Raw genomic sequence first — 15,753 nt, 5'->3', positions numbered from 1 at the left:
TCCTCAACTCCGATCTAAATTTAAGCCGCTGAATCGTACTGCCGAATAGCGTTGCTAAAAGTGCATTTTGCGATCGATGCGAAGATCGATTCGAGGCGCTCCAAATACGTACTTACAGATCGCGAGATAAACGAGCGAAACGAGGCTTCGAGCGAAGGACCAACGAGTTGCTCGTGAACGGTCTTGTAAACAAAGGCGAGAGGTAAATCGGCCGGTCGTTTGGCATTTTTTAAAAGACCAGGACAATCTCTCTTGTATCTTGCACGGCCGATGTCATCTTTGTCCGACTAGCGTTCGCAGCCATCGCTACTAATTACACGTGCAGCCGCACGTATACGACGTTACCGTCGATATTAGGTAGGTGGATACGTAATATGGCCCCCCTTTTCCGCCGAGTCTGCGTATATTCGCTTTCTAGGTGTGCATGGCTATCGAACCGGTTCTCCTCTTCGAGAGGGAGAGATGGGGGGAGAGAGAGAGAGAAAGAGAGAGAGAGAGAGAGAGAGAGAGGCGGCAGGAGTGGGTTACCGGCCGGCATCATGGACGATGGAGAAAGATCGTAGCCAGCATCCACCCGACTACCACGCTGCCAACGATACACCACCAACACCACTAACCATCAGCAGCGGCATTGGCATCATTATCAACGACGTATCGTCGTACATCGGCCGCGCAGAGATCGGCAGGACTGATTCGGCCTACCGACTGCAAATTGCAGCTACAACTCGTTCTTTTCGAATGGCGAATTCGCCGACAGTGTTAAAGGGCCATCGATACGGCTTTGCCACCGCACTCCTCTGATTATCAGTCAATGCTCGATATTCTTCCTCCGTACGTTCTTTCCAACCTTTGATGTTCCGTTCCGGGAATTTGTATACCGTCCGAATGGAACGTTCGTAAAAGACGCGCGCGATTAACGATGAGATGAAAATAAGATTATTTACAAATAAAACGATCTGGAATAAACGCTTCGGCACGGGATTACGTTCGCGGAGGAACGTATTCGTTGAGAAAGAGATTGCAGTAGCAATGAAATTGCTCGTTGCCGTAGTTAAGACCAATTAATCGTAATTATAGCAGCGCCGGCGAAAGAAGAAAGCAATGGAGCAGGATATAAGACCGAAGAATTGTAAAACTTGGGATAAACGATTTCGAGCGACAGACGAAATCGTTTCTATCGATAATATCGTTGCTCTTTCCCCATCCGTCTTTTTGCGATTCACTGACATCAACAAGGGTAAACCTCGAGAGAGTGGGGAAAGAATCCTTCGAATCGTAGTTACGTGCGTATATTGTACGTATATACGGTACTCACGAAAGCAGAGCAAAAGCGTAGCTGCGTCGAGACGCCACATCCTTCCGATGGCTTCGACCTGAAGAAACGCGCGGCTCGAAACTCGCTCGGGAAGAGACTGAGCAGGAAGACCGTTCCCGTGTATCAGAATCCTCACGTCGCTGTCATTCTATTTTTCTTCCGTATGAAGCTTGCTTGCCAACCGACCAACACACTGCGCGAATCCGAGAACAATCCAACCGATCACCACGGAACGACGCGTGATACTGAGGGCCACTAACCCACGCCGCGTCGTAGCGACCCCTGCTCGCGGGGTTCACGGCCGATGCCCTAAATCAGCCTGTTGCCGCTAGATGATGCTCTAAGTCGGCGTGTCCAATTAGTTACCGACGCGTACGCGAACGGTTCTTGTCCACGATCTAGTGCGCGGTATTTCAAATTCAAAAATTTTGATCGAATCGAAATCGCTAAGTGCGGTTGCGTGTTTCTACGATATGTAGATCGGATCGTGTAAAATTCAAGAAAGAATATTTAAAAAAATAACTTAAGAATGAAAGTTGGGACGGTGTGAAGATAGTCGAAAGAACGATAGAGATTACAATTCAAATTTGATATATTATTTCATACATCTTATTACACGTACGTCGTTGTTGTCTCTGTCGATAATCGTAGTATCGTTATCGATAATATTTATAATAACAACCTAAACGACCATATTACTTACATCCCTACGTTTACTATATCCTTTTTTTTTTTCTTTTTTTGTCACTTTACATATTGATTTTTGTCTCTCGAGTCCTTTGTTACGTATAACGTACCGACCTCTGCGTTAGTCGAGGTGCCAGTGATTGCGCAAGTGAGAAGTGACATCTCGTTTCTTGTATCGACCTTAGTGACAAGGATCGAAAAAGTGAAAATATAAATTTCGCCTAGCACTCTGTGTTGAGCATGGGCGCAATTTTTTTTTTTTTTTTTTTTATTTACACAGTGTAATATTCAAAGTAAAACGAATTAAACCCCCATCATAGATTTATACGAATACTAGAATTAAAATAGCGAACTTTGGATAACGACGATCATCCTCGAAATATCCTATCGGTTCGTAATTACTTTTTAGAAAATGGTACATATGTACACAGATGATCAGCATGTCCTTGTATATATATATATATATATATATAACTTATGTACACGGTACGTGTCATGGTATTCGTACACGCGCATATCCGTACATAACTTTTGTTTCTCGAGAAATCTTTAACGAAGATAACGAAGGGCCGACATTATTTTGCCGTTGCTTTTTGCAAAATTCTACCTAACTACGTTGATTCTTCCAAACGGCGCAAGCCTATGTATATTATATACATTAGAGTTTCTCCCTGACACCGAAAGGTTCGATTCTCTCGCGAACGATTGATTACCTTTGGCACAGTATACAATTAGAAAATTCGTGATTTCGCGCAACAAGATACGTTCAGTAGATGAATTCCCGTGTACAAACGGTATCACATGTGTGTAACACTGACTATAAGCGGGGAGGAATGACGATGTAACGCGATCGCTCCACTCCCTCTTGCCCTTCTCGTCCGAAATGCTCTCGTCGATCTCTACTCTCGAGATGACTAGGGTGATAACAAGCGAGCGTACATACAAAGAAAGGAAAGGATTCGTGATAATTGTTATCAAATTGCACATTTTAACGTAGAGGAACGATAGATCGAATATACAAAGTACCAAGTTGCATCTGGTTAAATCGAAAGTTACGTCGAGATAGATAATTTTAAACGGTTAACGTTTCAAATACTCTCTCGCTCATTCGCTTTGTTCGCGTTACAACCAGTTACTTAGCTCGTACTCTCGAAACGAACACGCCGATTTAAATTCGACTACGTGATTCATTGGAACGCAAGAGAACGGATATGGCACTCACGAGCCATACGGTAAAGTACCGAGATTCAACGATATGTCTAACACGAAGGGTCTGTCTTTGGCCGTGTTTCGCGTACCAATAACAACGATTGCCATTGACTGTCAGAGTAGTCCGTTTAGCTATTGTCGATGATATGTACCGAAGCCTTGATGTTTCCATCAACCGGCGACTCTGCGATTCACTTCCGATCGCCCCATCCGGCGCTGTTATAAAACCAGGACGAAGCACTTTCGTCCCTCGTTTTACTCCATGTATTGTCTAAACTGCTTCCACCACCATCCTACGCATAATTCAAAGAATTTTCTTCGTATATGAAACAAACGATAGATTCTTCGATTCGTTAGATACTCGTGCTTACCACGACGTTTAATTGATGCGAGGCGGGAGAAAGATAATCCATATTAGTATAATAAGAAGAGTAATTCTGGTAGCACTGTTGTTGAGACGTGGTTGTGGTCCACGCTAACCTCTGATGGTCACCGGGGAATCCTCCACCGCTCTCCGTAACAGCCGGGCTCCAGATACTACTGCTACTGCCTCCACTGCTGTACACCGTTCCCCCTAACTGAAAAGCCGGCAACTCTCTGAAGCCCTTATCCACCGCGGGTAAAAAGTTTTTAGGGAACGTGTTTTTGGTCGATAACTTACGCTCGGTGGGGTCGTACTGGTAGCCAAGAGCAAACTGGTTGCGCTTCCTGCTGGTTTGTACTGAGGAGAATCCCTCAGAAGAGCCGGCGAGCTGGCCGCTGAACCACCTGTACCTCCGCTTCTACACAAACAAATTAAAACTATAAAAAACAGATGTTTCAAATCGATACTCGATAGAGTGGAATGACACGAGTATCTTCGAAATGATTCTGATAATTTAAGACGCGCTACACCGATCGTCATCGTTCGATCGCCTATTAATCTTTGCATTCGTATTGAAAGAAATTCTCTTTTCGTGAAATAAAAATGACGACAGCTCGAGCTTTATATAGAAGAAATATATCAACGTAAAGCGATATTTACAGAGGTGTTGTGGCAGGCACCGCCGCAGCAGGCGTGGGCGTGGTAGCAATCGAAGGACTTTTTCCAGAGGGCGGATTGTTGCTTGGATTCCCGGAGGGCTTTTTCGACCTCGGTGCTTTGTCCTGTTGTTGTTGCTGCTGCTTCTGCTGCTGCCTACACTTGGCCCTGCGATTTTTGAACCACACCTACGGCACGCGCGACTTAAAATTCATAATCGTCCCATGGAAGAAACGCGAATATTCGAATACGCGTGTTTTGTCCGATGAGACACAGAAAACGAAATACCTACGTTTACCTACTTTTTTTCAATAAATGGCTGAAAGCAGCTTTCGATCCATATTTATTCTCGTTGAATCGCGGCGAGGTGCAGGTCTCATAGGAAACGAGCACGGAATGGTGTACAGAGCTTTCATAAAGCTGGCGTAATAGCCAATTATAAGGGAATACAGCACCGATGCAACTATCAATTACCAATCAAGCCGGCTTCGATAACACGGAGAGAAACCGACGCGTATCATACTTGTTCTCGTCCGCTGATGCAACGAAATGACAGAAGGCAAACAAGTTGACGCGAGGGCAAACTTTCGCTAATGGAATAATTTTACCAGCTTCTGATTTTTCCTCCCAACTCAGATACCGCACGCGCGCTTATCGTTATCATCCACCTTGACTATCGGTCCACGCTTTCCATCGATACTACAAGATTAATGCGCGGATCACATCACCGACGACGATGGCAAACGAGATCAAAGTTAATAGTCTGCAAATCGTTCGGCGAACGTTTGTACAAGTTCCAAAGTCATCGTTCCCGACAAGCGACGAGAGGGTTCCAATTGCTCGTAATTATTTAATCGAGAAACGATACTTTGGTTACAGACATCTATCGACGTTGATTTCGCTGTCGGAGTACGCGACAGACACGGTTCGTCCTTCGATCCGTCGTTCGCCCTCCTAGATTTCCAGAACGCGAGAACGACCTTTGCAGAAGGAGAAGGAGAGTGAACGAAACGACTAGAAGAACGAAGAGGGAGAATAAAGAGACGAGGAAAAGGGAGGGACGAAGACGGGGGGGAGGTGAGAGCAAGGAGGAGAGGGAGAGCAGAGAAAGAGAGGAGCCTAGAGAAGCCCTGCGCGATCAATGTTAGAAGCGGAGAGGTGAGCTTGGGTTTCTACGGATTTTCTGGGGAACGACACGAGCAACCCGCGTTCTGCCACTGAAGCTGCTCCCTGGTGTATGTTCCTACGTACTCTATACGAATTCCCTAGTTTTAACTCATCCTCGTTGCAACGCTAAAGACTTTGCTTTGTCTTGTCGCCTCTAAATCGCGACATGTGGCACTTACGATCGATGTAGAGAAAAAAAAAAAAAAAAAACGAACGACTGTCGCAAAGATGGGTGTTATACATACACGTAGAAAGCTATTAGGAGAGCGTCAGATTCGACGGGAAGCGCGATCACGTTGTCCGGTGGTTTGGCTCAATTGAAAAGCCGCGCAGGGGTCAGAAAACACGAGTCGTGAAGAGAAAGTTCCGGTTTTGCAGTCGAGGACGAACGTGCGCAAGACTATGGAGCCGGTTGGACCCATTCAATTCATTTACAGGGCTGGGACCAGGTGCGTTAGCCCGAAATTGCGGATGCAGCGCGCCCTTTCCGCCCGTGATGAGGGTGGAATATGCACGGACACGTTTTCGGAGATTGTTGGCTTCGAAAGTCGATCCGCACGACACGAATTCGTTCGTGACGGTGTAACGATTCGACGATTCCACGAATCGCCGTACGTCATTCAACCATTTTTGTCACTGAAGTTTCCTTTTTCCATTCGGTCAAAGCCGCCGAAACAGTTCGGAAAGCGTCCCGACCGATGGAATTCGATGGGAATTTTTTTCAGTCAACGATGCGGACGCACTTACGGAATAAACCTAGTAACTTAGTTAACACCCCGTGTCCAGGAAACACGAGCGTTCGGTAAATCGATGTCGCGTACGAGACACTACTACTATCTGCATGCCGACACTACAACCCCTCGGTAACGAAACACCGACCAACGTCTCCCCGTATCGTTTCGCCGTTGGCAGAAACCGACATCCTCGCGCCTTGCTTTAAAACTATTTCGACATACCTGCACTCTCGACTCTGGTAGATTGATCTTCATCGCTACTTCCTCCCGCATAAAAATATCCGGGTATTTGGTCTTTGAGAACAGTCCCTCGAGAACGTCCAACTGCGCCCGGGTAAACGTCGTTCGCTCCCTGCGTTGCTTTCTTGGGTTACCTTCGACAGAAGACATTAGGATCGTGATACATTTGCGTGCGAATCTTTCCACTCCAACAAGTATCGTTAAAACTAGTAATAATTGCAATAGTAATATAATTAAAACAATTTATTAATAGTATAGAAAGAATGAGGGGCACTCACAGTAGTAGGACTCACCGGCGGGAGTACAACCAGGGTAGCCAATGGTGGAGTGAAGTGCCTCGATAGGCGGCATACCTAGAGCGCTGACGTAAGGGTTGGTCTTGAGGGCGCCGTAGGGCCCGGCCGCGGATGCCCCGAAAGCGGCGGGCCCGAATAGATCGGAGGCCGAGGTGGTGGAGGCGGCGAGGCCCCCGAGATCGGTGGCGCCGGCGCCCCCGCTGCAGCCGGATGTACCGCCGAGGCTGTTCGGCCACATCACCACCCCCTCGGCCCCCACCACGACCACCCGCCCGCCTCGCGGCCGAGTCTACGCAAACCTCCTCCGCTCCTCGCAATTAGCTGCTGTTTCTGAAATTCAAATTCACAACACGGTATTTGCAACAGGCTAATCGCATCCCCTGCCATTCATCTTGTCTACTCTATAGCCCAATGTGGCAGTGGAAACGTCTAAGTGGTCGTGCAAATCGATCGTTTGCACGCTCGTATCTACAACGTAATCGTAGCGAAATTCCAAATTCTTGGAAAACGATTATTATCGGTTAAATATCGAATAACTTGACCGCCACGGAGGAACGAACGTCGTGTTAAACGGAAATCGTGGACAATGGAAAGCCGGTGGCCGGTATGTACGAATATCGAAACCGATCGCGGAAGGTGGAAGTAAGAACGACGCGGTTGACAGGTGGCTACGTCGGATAATCCAAAGAAGATGCAACACGACTCCGTCATTTTTCGAAGCTGTTCCCTCTCTCCCGTTGACCCCGTGCACGACGACGCGGAGGCTAATTCCGAAAACGTGCCGTCCACTCGAAAACCGAGAACGACGTCGAAAAGGGGGTGAGCCCGCGGATGTTTCGAGATACGCGTCGTAGCCTTTCCGTTTCACGTTTAGCCGCCACTTAAGCCGCGTTTTATCCTCTCCGATTACAAAGTCAAGAATGTCGGTCTATCGGTCCCATTCCTCTCGCCTTTCGATCTCGCATCCTCGCATCCAGACTTGTATTAATTTATTTGTCTTCCCATTTATCACGTCCTCGCGTCTCGCATCTGTAGCGACGTCGCGTCGGACCATCGGCAATATCGTTCTTCGTCGACGTCGATGTATCCAAGGCGAGGAGAGGCTGCCGCCTAGCATGTGTTTCGGATTAAGGTAAGCTAATCGTCCGGTAATTAACACGTGCAACGTGAAAAACAATCGGATGACGACAACGGCGCGGAAGGCGACCAACTGTCGTCTCGAAATTGCTCGTTGCTGGCTCGTGAAACGAAGACGACACCGGTCCGCGTGAAAAAAACATTCGTCGAACTGACACGCGTATACAGCAACGAAGGATTTCTATTTGCGGCAGAAGCAATTTCCCGGTTCGCTGTAGATCGCGTTTTCAATGGTGCACTTGCTCGAAATGAAATTTCACATCGATAAATCCACTTTAATAAAGCATTGTTTCCATTTGGATGGTCGTTGCAACGGAACTACAAGTTTCGTATGAAAGGAACAACGACGCGTGAAGGGTGCTCACCAGGGTGCTCGTACGATTACTCGAGCGAAAGTTGCTTCGCTCAAATATGGATGAGATACTCGAGTGGCGCTCGATTTTCGCAGTATATCGTGGCCCGCTGCGTTCGTTGAACAGCGTTTCCGAATTGATCGCGAAACCCGCCTTACCGCGGGTAAAAAGCTACAGTTGTGGAATCGAAAGAAGTCGAAATTTCGGTCGATTATAATTCATCGGTTAACGAGTTATCTATCGGTGGCGATTGATTCGAAAAAAAAAAAAAAAAAAAAGGAAAAAGCGAGAAGCACAGAGGAGGTTGAAGCGTTGTTCGAAACAGTATAGTTGCGATAACTTGTCCGTTTAATTACGTTCTTTGCCGGAGATCCTTCCTCCGAAATGAAGTTTCAGCTCGGTGAAAGAGAATCCATAAAGCACGAGCTTCCCCGTGACGCCTCTTTCCCGGCACGCTATATTAAAATTTGGCTCACTATGAAAAGAAGGCCAGCGAAGAAAGGGCGGCTGCTCTCGAGGGTCCTCGTGAAGTAAGTCAGGCGCGAATCTCTACCTTTGTGCACTGCTGCGCTTTACACTAGCCACAAAGCACTCGTTACAAGCCATCCGACGCGACGTATGGCTGAGAAACGTGCAAACAATCATCGGTCGGCAATATTCGGTGTCTGGATTTTTCCGCGATTCACTCGCCCCTTCGTACCTGTGGTTTTTCGCGCTGGACAAGCCGCGTGTCGCGAATCCACCGATATCGGCACAAACATTTAATTTAAACGAGCGGTTACGAGTCGGAGAAACGATTTTAATCGCGGTTGACCATCGACAAGGGGGTGGTACGGTTTTCGAAACAAAGACCAGTGCCTATAGGGGTGTGCGACTCTATCGCGAAGCTGCCACACTTATTTACACTGTCGTGATATTAAAAGTACGCCGCGAACGCGGAATGTCGAAAAGGGGGTGAGGCGCTCGAGAATTCTCTCTAGTCGCGGTAGCCAGAAGTAGTCTCTTTATCTTTGTGCAGTTCGGCGCACAGGACAATGCACTTGTTACAGACCGCCAAGTGTGGACAAAATGCCCAAGTCACCACTCGATTGGCCCTCGAGGGCACTCGAGTAGTCTACGACCCTGCTGTAACGCAAAGGCAGAGAGAAACGGTGTGAGTCGGAGAAAGACGGAGAGCTTGCCTTTTCCACCCCCGATGAATCGATCTCCCGCTGCAACCAGTCACCCCCACCCTCGCCCTTCGTCAGTTCGGCCCTACTGCAAACACTTTGTGTTACCAATCGACGTATATACCGGCACGTTGTCCCTAATGACTGTTAAATCCCCATTATTGCGTATCGCGTGTGCGCGCTGTCTCGGGGGTTGCGCCTACGCGCTTAAGAATTCGAAACGCAAATATTCGACGTACAGTATCTGCGACTTCGATGATTCGTCGGCGATGGCCACGTGCGCCTATTACTCGCCCTCTCCTTTCCGTCAACCGAATTCCGCCAACCGTACGAACTGCTTCGGCGTTTAATTAATCGCGATCGGATTAAAGGAAGCGGGTGCGTTCGCGAAAGCATCGAAAGCGCGTATTCGCTGATACGATTGATCTTCGATGGAGCAGGACCGATTTCTCGCAAATGGTTCGCGCAAATGCGGTTGCGAGGCAGCGTAACGCGATCGAAAGAAGAAATACAGCGGACTTGGAGAAGTCTGCGAGCAGAATTTCCGCCGAAGTTATATTCGGCCGCACACAAGAAGCGACTCTAGCGAAGCTACCGCGGAAAGTTAAGTTCCGGCCGCATTGTTTCCAGGAGTGTTTGCACACAACCGCATTGTTCCTGAAGAGCACTCTCTCGCTCCGGGCGTCCACAATGGACGTGTACCGTACGTCGTATAGTCTGTGCGTGAAGAGGAGGGCGGTGCGCGCTGGTAGCACCAGAAAAAGCCAGAAAGTACTCGTCGCGTATTAACCGATTTTACCAAATATGCATTTCAACGACTCGTTGCTGCCGACCGCGATCGTTATTGCAAAATCTCTTCCCGTCTTTCCCTTCGAACGACGCTCGGAATCGCGTCACGAGGTGTCGGAGCGGCGGAACGTCGGGGATGTCACCGGAAAGACTGCGTTGCGCTTCCAGAGATCGTCCTCCGGGAAGAAAAAAGATCGCATCTTGGTGCTTCAAAGTCGAGGGCGGGCTTTTCCACGGAACAAAAACCTGTCCGCGGGCGTCTTGTACAGAATCGCAGTTGAATACCTCCGCTAAGAGGTGGTATCCACCTAGTCACGAGGAAACGTTTCTTCGCCGAGTCGCATTCAATGCAATTTAGCCCGAAGGACGCCGTTGTTGTGCGTTCATTGAGCGTAAAACTTAATTCCCGTGGAAATACCATGAACTAGACATATATATATATATATACGTATGTATATACCTATTTTCGAAGCTGTTCTCTCACTTGGATAGTTAGGTTTTATTCTCGGTTGCAAGAAAAAACATTCCAATAGGGTTGCGCTACCCTCTTCTCCTCGGGGATCAGCTCTTCCTTTTTTCTTCCCGTTCTTCCGTTTCCTTTCTTCTTTTGCTTTCATTCTTCCTATCTTCTTTCTACGACCGACCAAACTTACCGATCCCGAACCAATTTCGAAAAGGTTCCTGTTCCTTGCCGTTCACGCGGTGGCTGCGTCTTCTCCGCAGCTTCGCTTCCAGGTTCTTCGCGTCATCTTAAAACCAATCACACGTGACACGATTCTCTTTTTCGAACTCGTCGCAACACTCGACGATCGAGATTAGTACCTTCGTTCTCGTTTTCATTCTCATTCTCTTTCGTTCGTTCGTTCGTTCGTACTTCGATACCCGAACGTTTTCCAACCGTTTACCACGTACTATCGCTGCGTTCTCTCCAACAGACGCCTTAACTTCGTTCTTAAACTTTTTACGTCCGTTTGTTCCATAGGAGCGGTAAAAAGGAACGATATAACGTCCTCGATACATTGCGAAAACCTGATGCCGACTAGAATTCGAAGCGTTCTCCGCTCACGGGAAGGATGTTTCACCGCGTATGCACGACGAGGAAACGAAGGTCCTCCTCGTGGAAGGCGGACCTTAACCGGGAGGGAGGCAAGCCAAGAAGATTACCGTAAGCAGATTATTTCCGTGGAAATCCTGCTGGCCAACTCTCTCGACACTCTGCCACGGTCGAACGTTTCGGGAACCGAATTGTCCCGTGGAATCGTTTCCGCGAACGGACGTTCCGTCGCGTCGTCACGATTCGCGCGTGATTTCCTTCGAAAGTTCTATCGGTGTCGTTACAGGCGTCCGCGAAACGTACGCGTTTCGTTACGACACGGTGTTTCAGTTTCGCTCGATTCGATCGACAACGAAATCGCCGGACTCGTCGTACGTATCGCGTTGCTATCGTTCATGCAACGAGACAAACTCGGTACATTTCTAGCGAGAAGAAGTTACTTTTTCACGCGATTTGCGAATCGTTTAATGGAACAGTGACGCGAGAAAAAATACGAGCGGATTAAATTTTTTATGACAACGTCGTGTGGTTATTTAACTGCGAACCGACAACAGCGAGAAAATACCCGCTAACCGATACCGGCTGTAATTAATAAAACGTGTACCGACGCTTGCGTGCAACAACGCTACCGATGGAATGTTCTTTTTTTTTATCGGCATGTTATTTTATATAAAAATAAAAAGATGAATCTACCTATTTGTAAATTGTATCGTTTTGTGGAACGCTGAGTAGATTCTTCGATGGTATTTTTTTAACAAAACAATCGAAATACTCAGTTTTCGTCGCAGTGCTACGCTTACCGCGAGTATCTATTATATGCATATGGTTGCAAATATATTTTATTTATTTATATATATATATATATATATACATACACGGGTAGATGGAAGTTGCAACGCGCAGTTATTTATGAATCAGTGTAATTTGCCAATGTTTTTTTCGTGATTCGGGAAAAAGTTCTCTCGTTGTTTGGGAATATTGCAGGGCACGTTCGTCCGCGGATTTATATTCCCTCTTTGGTTGAATGAAAGCTCGGCGTACGCCTCGCCGATTAAATGCCGGCATTTTCGAGGTTTTCGCGCACCGCAGCGTCCGAATTTGATTCCATTGGTTGGGTTTTCCCCGGCCCTCCGGCTATCTGTCGCTTTTCTTTTTTTCCATTTACCGCGAAAAGTAATCGTACAGATAACCCTACGTCTATAAAAATTGATACCGTACGAATCTTCCCTCTGTCTCCTAGAGACATTCCGTGGGAAAGATTTTCGTAGCCAGCCGCGAATCGACCGTAAGTCGAAGCAAAGAGATATTTATGCATGCGAAACGTAGTTTACGATATCGCGTTCGAACGTCACAAACCAACGACTACAGATATTCGCATGCGTAAATTATCGTCGTTCACCTTGCGAGCGAGCTATGCCTCGTAAATTGCGAGATTCCGATGTACTCGCAAAGGGAAGCCCAGTTGCTATTACGAAACGAGTAAACATCCGATCGATAGACGAACGTCGTTGGTGATTCTTGGTCAGCGTAACGCGCTTCGTGTCAGCGTAAGCGTTCGCGATTCCTACGTTGCGAATATCTGAACGATATTTTTTTTTTTTTTTTTTTTGTTTTTAAATCACACGCGCGATCTCTCATCGGTACGGTCGACACGATAAGCACGATGTTACTGCAGGAATCGCGGCGAACGAATCGTCCAGCTTCCCGAGCTCGATCTCGCCGGGCTCCTTCGATCGACACTCGCAGATGACACTCGCTGACGACACTCGCGAACGACACTCGCGGAGCGGAATGCAGTCACTCGAGGCTGCTCTCCGAGCGAAAATAAACAAGGTACTTACCCGTGGATCGTAGAAATGGTTGGAAGCGACGTGGACGACGGTGTTCTCGTTACGAAAGGGAGTAATCCTCGATAAAGAATCGGCTGGATACGAGGTGGAGCCGGTGATGCCGGTGACGTTGAGCAGGTTCGAAAACAAAGGTTAGGTATCCAGTGGTTGATCGGTCGCACGGCACACACGCTCGTCGCTACTGCCGCGACGTTTCGCACTACCGAGGATGCCCGATAGAGTATATCACGAATATGTAGACCGATAATGACTATTCTATTCCCTAATCCGGCCGCGTCTCTGTCTTTTTCTCTTTCCGTTCGCGGGATCCCTCTCCGTTTCTCGGCGGTCGGCACTCGTTCCGTTCGTCGCACTGTCTTTCTCGCTCTCTCCTGCCGGCAGCGTTCCGTGTGCGGGATGTGGGACAAACCCGGGACAGATGGACAGGGATAGACGGTAGGTAGAGAGAGCAGCGAGCGCGGCGGCTATTATAGCAGGAGGGCGTAGGAGAGCCCAGCTCAACTTTTCACGAGAACTTTAGTTGTTACGGATCGCTCTCTTGGCCGAGGGGTTATGCGCGAGGGGGGCGCTCGCTCGGTCGCTTGGCTGTCGGCGCGGGAGACCGGACTACGTACCGGTCGAGGGGGGAGAGCCGAGGGGGAGTATCCAACCACGGAAGGGGATGAGGTACCGTTCGAAGAGGGGGTAGTTCTGCCAACGAAGGGAAGGACGGACGAACGATGGAGATGGAGAAAGAACGAACGAGTTCGGAGGTGGTGAAGGAACGAGACGGAAAGTTGGCTGCGTTTGCGCGGAGAAAGAGAAGGAACGGCAACCCGAATGGGAAAGAGAACGCGCGCGAAACTGGCTCGGATAGAAAGGAGTAAGGGTAATCGAGGGAGAAACGAAGCTACGCCGAAGCAAAGTGCGAACGAGACGAAGGCCCGACCGACGTCGAACAGCGTCTGCTCGTGGAAAGTTGGCGTGGCTAGGGCCGTGGCATCGCGACCTAACCAAAGTAGTGGGGAACCAATGGATACGGCCCGCACGAACCAACCTAACCAACCGCGATGGCAACGCTTCCTCACCGTTACGACGCGTTACGTACAGTCCGTCTCTAAAAATATATCCGAGCTTCCAGTTCCTCTTCCCCTCCCTTCTTCACCCCCTTTCGCTCTTTCCTTTCTTTCTGTTTCTTCCATCTATCCGGAAAAGATACGCGAATAGATTCTAAATGGAAGAAAATGGACGGACACGGTTGCCCGCATCGTTCTCCCTCCGGGCGATCTGTTGCCTCGCGAACAACGTCGATCGCGTTGCTTTTTCGAGGGGGGAAAGAACGATCGCGGATCTACGAGACGAGACGAATCGCTGGCGATTAGGAAAGGATCGGCAACGCGGTTCGATGGAAGCAGATCGAGTCGTAGCGAGGACGAGTTTCGGTTCGACGAATGACACGTTTCGCGAGATCGTCTTGCGAGGCGATATGAACGTCTGGTTCGCGCAAACGGGGACGTTCATCGAACTTGGTGTTGGCGATTCTCCGCGTCGTTGTATCCGTCGAAGTCGAAACGTTCGCGGTTAATCTCGTTATACAGGCAAAAGAGGAACCCGTTCGACGAACGCGCCAGCTAGTTATCTTTTTCTCGAAACGTCAATCCTCGACTGCGATACTCTCCTCCTTTCGTTACGCCCTGTAGCCAGGTGATAGCTACATAGCTGGGCGTATACCCACAACATAGCAATTTAGCTTGCTCACGTGCGAGCGGTTAATGCTCTTACGGGATTTCGAAAAGATCAGCCAGCATTACTATGCTATTAGCGTAGCTAAAACCGGCTTGCTTCCATAAACCTATACTAACATGCAGCCACTTTATTCACGCCGGTCCATTCATGAACTCTTAGCCAATTTTCCTCATTGACCAATTGACTCGTCGCGCGACTCGCCGCCACGTGACACGCGCGCCTGGGCCACCCAAGTTACTTATTTTTCGCATCCTTAACCAGCCGACGACTCATTGGAAATCCGTGTTTTGACTTGGCATCCACGACTACACAAAAATGACCGTTTCTTCGCGATTCGTTCCCTCTACACGCCTGTTTTCGTTCTCGTTTAAACGGTTTCTACCTCGCGCGAGTCAACGTTATTACAGAAGCCTTACCTGCCACGTAAAGAGTCGAAGAAACGTCCCTGTCGCTAGACGGATCTACGGGTATGCTGGAAAATACGGAGAAGAAAACGAGCAGTTCGTTCATTGGCGAGCCTATTTTCGTACGATCGTCGCGGCTATAATTACGTTTAAATCGAGAAAAAAGATACAAAATACTCGCGTCAATTTCGCGTCAAATCGTACGATTATGCAGAATGCGTCGAGGTAAGAAGCGTTCATGCGGCTAATATCGGTTAATCGCTGATCACGCGAACATCGATGGTATCCTATTTTATGATATCGCGTGATTACGATTCCTCCGTAAATAAAGCATCGACGCATAACTCGCGTCAACGGCTTCAAGTACCTCGAACGTCATCGAACGGTGGACGACGCTTCGGTCGGGTTTCATGAACAAAATCACCAGCTCTATACCAACGCGAAATCAGTATCGGAATGTCCGTTACTTTCGCCGTGTATTTTGACGCGCAGGCAGCTCGTTACGGCTACTGTATCGGAGCAAACGTTCGCGCCCTCGTTATCTTCTGCACTCGTTCCGCCGCGCCGATTTAATTATCGTAACGCGACGCTTAAAGATTATTA

At 48.4% G+C, this 15,753-nt stretch overlaps 2 protein-coding genes across 5 annotated transcripts in view; both read right to left on the bottom strand.

Annotated features, from left to right (window-relative positions):
• The window catches only part of LOC100646528 (inactive tyrosine-protein kinase 7), a 36,228-nt gene extending 34,657 nt beyond the window's left edge, over window positions 1–1,571 (bottom strand). For both annotated transcript variants that reach the window (XM_012309203.3, XM_020866641.2), the window contains exon 1: window positions 1,316–1,571. In XM_012309203.3, the coding sequence (XP_012164593.2) occupies window positions 1,316–1,355 (40 nt within the window). In that variant the 5' untranslated portion in view covers window positions 1,356–1,571. The remainder of the gene's footprint in view (window positions 1–1,315) is intronic.
• Window positions 1,572–1,889: 318 nt separating this feature from the next.
• Window positions 1,890–13,974, bottom strand: LOC100646401 (homeobox protein otx5-B). Of its 3 annotated transcripts, none has more exons than XM_048412824.1 (7): window positions 13,013–13,974; window positions 6,667–6,999; window positions 6,356–6,507; window positions 4,236–4,420; window positions 3,873–3,993; window positions 3,583–3,789; window positions 1,890–3,504 (listed from the first exon to the last, which is right to left on the bottom strand). In XM_048412824.1, the coding sequence occupies exons 2-7, from the start codon at window positions 6,905–6,907 to the stop codon at window positions 3,403–3,405; spliced, it is 1,008 nt and encodes a 335-aa protein (XP_048268781.1). In that variant the 5' UTR covers window positions 6,908–6,999; window positions 13,013–13,974; the 3' UTR covers window positions 1,890–3,402. The 3 variants fall into 3 exon arrangements, with proteins under 3 accessions (XP_048268781.1, XP_020719477.1, XP_048268723.1); XM_020863818.2 differs by having other exon boundaries at window positions 6,652–6,999; window positions 13,013–13,973; XM_048412766.1 differs by lacking the exon at window positions 13,013–13,974 and adding an exon at window positions 10,578–11,922 and having other exon boundaries at window positions 6,652–6,999.
• Between the last annotated feature and the right edge of the window lie 1,779 nt (window positions 13,975–15,753).

This window comes from Bombus terrestris, chromosome 1 (assembly GCF_910591885.1).
Source record: "Bombus terrestris chromosome 1, iyBomTerr1.2, whole genome shotgun sequence".
NCBI lineage: Eukaryota > Metazoa > Arthropoda > Insecta > Hymenoptera > Apidae > Bombus > Bombus terrestris.
This window is presented reverse-complemented; position numbering and strand designations above follow the sequence as displayed.

Bases quoted from the DNA above. Each gene is read 5' to 3' on its own strand.
- LOC100646401 (XM_020863818.2), bottom strand. From the start codon at position 6,907: ATGTGGCCGAACAGCCTCGGCGGTACATCCGGCTGCAGCGGGGGCGCC. The intron at 4,421-6,355 runs GTATGTCGAAAT...CGCGTGCCGTAG, and splicing joins TACCAGAGTCGAGAGTGCAG to GTGTGGTTCAAAAATCGCAG. The intron at 3,790-3,872 runs GTAAGTTATCGA...CCGGCTTTTCAG, and splicing joins CCAGTACGACCCCACCGAGC to TTAGGGGGAACGGTGTACAG.